This window comes from Polistes canadensis, unplaced genomic scaffold (genome assembly GCF_001313835.1).
Source record: "Polistes canadensis isolate GaletaPanama2010 unplaced genomic scaffold, ASM131383v1 scaffold_64, whole genome shotgun sequence".
Classification (NCBI taxonomy): Eukaryota; Metazoa; Arthropoda; class Insecta; order Hymenoptera; family Vespidae; genus Polistes; species Polistes canadensis.
Window position 1 is genome coordinate 330,914 of NW_014569611.1, and position 5,032 is coordinate 335,945.

Consider the following 5,032-nt stretch of genomic DNA (forward strand, 5'->3'; position numbering starts at 1 on the left):
CTTCTTCTTCTTCTTACTCCGAGCGAAAAGGAGGCATCCGTAGAACGATAAGCGAACGATAATGGATGAAGGCGAAGAAGAAACGTAGGTTGGAGGATATACCGGAAATTGGATGCATAGACAACGCATAGCTCCAGGCTTATATATTCTTTTTACGTATACATATATCTTTAAATGTATATATATATATAATTTTCATTTGTGTTAAATATAGACAGGTGTATATATATATCTTTATATATATAAAATGATTTAAAAAAAATATTTAAATAAAAATTTGTGAAAAAAAGATTAAATGTAATCATTTGTCATAAAATATCTTACCTGCTGTGCGACAGGTTCAAGAATACTTTCTATAGTCTTTGTGTGAAACACCGGCATATTTTCGACTTATTACGTAGAAAATAAAAAATAAAAATAAAATCCTTAATCTCTTATGACTAAATTTATAAAAATCAATACAAATAATAAATAATTGTTGACAGGACCAAAATCTAATATAAGAATAGAAAAAGTAAAGTAAGCGAGCGTCACCAAATGACAGAACAACTACAGTATCACTGAATCATATAACCAGAGATGGTATCATCTCACAAAATAGTAAGCATTGATTACAGTTTATTCAAGATTGCTAACTGCAGTTACATTTTTGAACGCGATGCAAAGGTTTGATGCAATGTTCGCTCGATAATTATTAAAGGTAAAACAGATTTTCTTATTAGCTAATTTATTAAAAAAATACATGTATTGTTACAAATTTATATTAAAATTAAATTTCAATGATAATATTTAAAAAAAGTACATGAATTTTTTGTTAAGAAAGCACATTAATTATAATAAAAAGTATTTTTTATTGCATTTTTGTATATTGTTGCATCTTAACAGAACGTGCTTTACTAAATCTAGATGGCACTATATTAGATCAAAAATTATAAAACATTTCTATACTCTTCTATTTAAATTATCTTATTTTGTGGTAAAATTCATAATTTCTTATATGTATAGTTAGGCCCTTTATTTTGAAAGTAGCTTAAGTCCATTTGTCAATTGTTTGTTGTTAATTTTAGTAACATGTACCACCTGAGAATGCTGTTATGAAAAGCATTTTGCAGAAAAAAAGAAAGATAGACTTAGGTCAATTTCAAAATAAACGGCTTAATTATTGAATTACTAATCTTTTGACTATTAAAGGCGTATATGTCTATTAATATATACGAAAGACGTAAATATACGCTTTTACGTATCCATCAATATATACGAAAGGCGTAAATTTATGCCTTCTGCATTTTTTTACTATAACACCTAAAATTTACAATTTAAGTTAAGTAAATTATAGTAGCTTAAAAAGTTGCTTAAAATGGATAAAAAAATAGATATTTTAATTTATTGGCAATTTTTATTTTTTTAAACCCTAAGAATAGTATTTTAAATTTCCGAGTACTTTTTTGGTCACTAGTCAGTGGACGATCAATCGTAGCGACTGACATGTGATAATCGCGTGGTATATATTGATGAATTCCTCCGAGATCACGCCGCAAACAAAAGGTTAAAATATAACATTATAATACATAAGAAAAAATCATCATCAAAAAAAGATATTCTTAAATAAAATCGTATATATCTCTATCATTCTACGGAAAATGTTTTAAATACGGTTTGCAGAATGATTGGTCTTTACATATTTACTGTAAATAATAAATATAGTATTAACACGTTGAACGCGCGTTACTTATTTTTGAAAAAACAGTTGAATGTTAGTCACCGGCGACTGACGCGGCCTAAACTAAACGGAAAGCTGTCGATCAGCACTGACGTGTTAATAATTATAAATACTTCTTATGTTCAAGAAACTGTATTGTATAAAAATTACTGAAATATAACTACATATCCAGTTTGATAATTTTTTCATTATTCCTATATTTAATGTTTACACGTGTTTTTTATTTTTATCAATTATTTTAAGATTAAAGTCCTTGTAATTATTTCTTAGCAAAAGATATTTTCATCGCATGCGAAGGTGTAATTTTAAATCCTTGAAGTGCATCTTTGGCAGCACCCGATTGAACCTCATTTTCAAACTCTACGAAAGCAATATCATGCCGATTTGGCACTAAGCGAACTTCTTTAAAACCAGGAAATTGATTGAAAAGCATAGATAACATCATTTCACTAGTTTCGTCAGGAAGATTTGTAAGGAACAAAATTTGATTCGGTGGTTGTTCAGGTACGGCTGTATTAACTAATCCTGGATGTTGTGGTACTCCAGGATGATATCCAATCTGCTGTGAATGTTTCGCTTGTTCTTTAGCACGTTTCTTTGCACGTTTTGCTTCCTCATCCGCAGCTGGTAGTACACGTTTTGGTTTTTTAGGACGTTCTGCGAAAGTACCTTTCATTTTAGCAATTAAGTCACTATCTGTCTTTGCATACTGTATCCTCTGAAAATATAAAACAATTATAATATATAATAAAGTTTCTTTTTTTTTACAGATATCTAAATAACATACATACCATTGGTTTATCATAAAAAGGAAACCCTTGCATAGATCTTAAAGCATTCGTCGCACTTGCTATTTCTTTAAAAATTACAAATGCCTGACCACGCATTTTTAAAGTTTTTAGTGCTACAATATCTAATATCTGTCCAAATTGAGAAAATATAGCATATAAAGATTTCCTTAATTCTTCTTTCTTTATCTTCTCATTTAAATTATTTATGTAAATTGTATTATTTGGTCTGATATCCATAATTACTGAAAAAAATTATTATTGTTATTATTACATATAAAGAATAGAATTTATATAACTATAAGAAATAATATTATATTTAATAAGAAAAAATATCTAATTCACACGGAATTTGAATAACCTTCAAATATCACAATGTTATTCTGAAATATAATTACAAAAATTATTAACCAATATAATAAGATTTATATACTTACAAAATAAATGTTAAACTTTTGTAATATTTAATATTTCACTAAATAACGTTTTTAATTAATATTTTTATCAGCAGAGGAAAACCGACATAAATATCGTTTAGAGGTTAGAATAAAACACAACAGATTGAATGCGCGTTTTAATGTCGCTGTATGTCACTCAACGCTGATTGGACGCAGACTATTCGTTATTTAACCTATCCGTAATTTATTTAAAATTAAATTGACTTGTGGATTCAGAAACAAGTATATTTTCTTAGATCTGTAATTTAGAATTAATTTCATATAATATTAATTATTTTATTTGAATTACATCAAGTCAGTATTAGTTTCTAATAAGTTATGTGTTAAATAAACAATAACAAATTAATTATTACAAAATGTGTGAAAAGACCACAACTTCAGCACATATGAAATTGAAAAATAGTCCAGCAGTAAACAAACCATTTCGTTCATTATTTAATAACAATGTTGATATTACTCCAAAACATAAGTCTAACGTTGAAAGTTCGGGAAAAGTAAATAATAAATCACAAGTGTAAGTAAAATCTTAAGAATTATATATATATAATATTTATTACATAAATAGTTTCATATTTAATATCAAATAGGGATACTACTAAACGAAAATTGTCACGAGAATTGATTTTTACCAAAAAAATACGACTCGATGTTGAAGAAGAAGAAGATGTGGAAAATGTGAAAATCGATGAAAGCATAAACGTATTTCCAAATGATTATGAAGAATTAGAAAAGAGAATAATAAAAAAACAGAAAGAAATAGAGACCTTAAAAAACGAAATTTCATACTGTAGAAAGGTAAGACTTCTATATTATTATATTATTATTTTTTAATAACATTAAATGTAACTAATTTGTTAAATAATTTAAGAACAATTCCACTGATTTGGAAGTGGATATTAAACAGTGGAGATTTGCTTGTCAGGATGCTCTGGAAAGATTGCAGAAAGATTTAGAAAGTAAACGAGGACAGGTAATGACTATGGAAGAAATATTATTATCGTTGGGTATACCTAAGACTTTAGTATATTATTCTACAGAGAATGACATGTTTATTCAATAATGAAATATAATATATTTTTTGTTAATTTTATTATAGTACCTTATGTACAACATTAAAGTTACCATTTTGTTGTTAACAAAATCTAAAGTATATATTTTATATTAATATTTATGCGGTCTTAATGGACGATCAGGATTAAATAATGGTGGGTCGTTTACATATCTTGGGTCTTTTGTAAAATATCCCATTAAACCTTAAAAAGAAATATTTATATAATATTAGTGATTAACTAATTAACACATTTTATTTCTTAATAAATTGTTAATAATAATAATAGATCCAACAATTTTACCAGCATTTTGTGCTTTTAAGATTTCTCTCTCAACTTTTTCTTGTTTATTTTTACATAAACCTGTTATATGCTTCCCATAAATCCGTCCGGTGTATCTACTTTGAAACTGTGATAGTAATCGTACATTCTTAAAATTTGGTTCTATATTTAATTTGCATAATAAACATTGCTGTTTTTCTTTTTTATACGGATTTATAGTTAAATTAGGCTGTAATAAACGATAAATTTAATAAGATGATAGTAAAAAGTAAGAAAAATACAATTACAGTTATTTCTAACTAACCATATCTTTTACCATATCTTCTTCCTCTGATAATTTCTTATTTTGTAACTCATGGTTTGAAAGACTTCCTACAAATCTGTTAGAGTACTGTCTTCTCTTTTTTACAAAGTTTTCAACAACTTTTCTAAGACCACTATTGCGAATCATTTTCTAGGTTATGCTGCTATAATTTTGTGTAAAAAGCTGAAAAATTCAAAGTTCTTTAGGTATACACCTTAAGTAAAGCATTAATCAAAGAATTTTGAGCGATCACACATTTGAAATTTAAAGTTAAATTTATTAGAAAAAAAAAGGATTTTAAATATTTTTTTTTATTGGTAATAATAATAGTAATAACATTATGGGTGCGTTCCACTAAGCGCTCACAACGATCAAAATGCTCCTTTAGGGTGCGTTCCACTAAGCGCTCACAACGATCAAAATGCTCCTTT

The 5,032-nt window shown here is 26.9% G+C and overlaps 4 protein-coding genes across 14 annotated transcripts in view; 1 reads left to right on the top strand and 3 right to left on the bottom strand.

Annotated features, from left to right (window-relative positions):
• The window catches only part of LOC106786065 (vinculin), a 9,737-nt gene extending 9,156 nt beyond the window's left edge, over positions 1 to 581 (bottom strand). For all 8 annotated transcript variants that reach the window (XM_014747078.1, XM_014747076.1, XM_014747079.1 and 5 more), the window contains exon 1: positions 325 to 581. In XM_014747078.1, the coding sequence (XP_014602564.1) occupies positions 325 to 381 (57 nt within the window). In that variant the 5' untranslated portion in view covers positions 382 to 581. The remainder of the gene's footprint in view (positions 1 to 324) is intronic.
• Positions 582 to 1,833: 1,252 nt separating this feature from the next.
• Positions 1,834 to 2,753, bottom strand: LOC106786081 (U1 small nuclear ribonucleoprotein A). Its single transcript, XM_014747102.1, has 2 exons — positions 2,512 to 2,753; positions 1,834 to 2,438 (listed from the first exon to the last, which is right to left on the bottom strand). Exons 1-2 carry the CDS (start codon positions 2,746 to 2,748, stop codon positions 1,980 to 1,982), a joined length of 696 nt encoding a protein of 231 aa, XP_014602588.1. The 5' UTR covers positions 2,749 to 2,753; the 3' UTR covers positions 1,834 to 1,979.
• Positions 2,754 to 2,945: 192 nt separating this feature from the next.
• LOC106786082 lies at positions 2,946 to 4,321 on the top strand. Its single transcript, XM_014747103.1, has 3 exons — positions 2,946 to 3,480; positions 3,554 to 3,761; positions 3,835 to 4,321. The coding sequence occupies exons 1-3, from the start codon at positions 3,323 to 3,325 to the stop codon at positions 4,024 to 4,026; spliced, it is 558 nt and encodes a 185-aa protein (XP_014602589.1). The 5' UTR covers positions 2,946 to 3,322; the 3' UTR covers positions 4,027 to 4,321.
• Positions 4,032 to 5,032, bottom strand: part of LOC106786083 (28S ribosomal protein S18c, mitochondrial) — a 1,637-nt gene continuing 636 nt past the window's right edge. The window contains exons 1-4 of one of the 4 annotated variants that reach the window (XM_014747106.1): positions 5,013 to 5,032; positions 4,602 to 4,784; positions 4,319 to 4,526; positions 4,032 to 4,219 (exon numbers count right to left, since the gene is read on the bottom strand). In XM_014747106.1, coding sequence (XP_014602592.1) covers positions 4,128 to 4,219; positions 4,319 to 4,526; positions 4,602 to 4,748 — 447 coding nt within the window. In that variant the 5' untranslated portion in view covers positions 4,749 to 4,784; positions 5,013 to 5,032 and the 3' untranslated portion in view covers positions 4,032 to 4,127. Of the gene's footprint in view, positions 4,220 to 4,318; positions 4,527 to 4,601; positions 4,785 to 4,938 lie in introns of all 4 variants that reach the window. The other 3 variants (XM_014747104.1, XM_014747107.1, XM_014747105.1) reach the window with 3 other exon arrangements.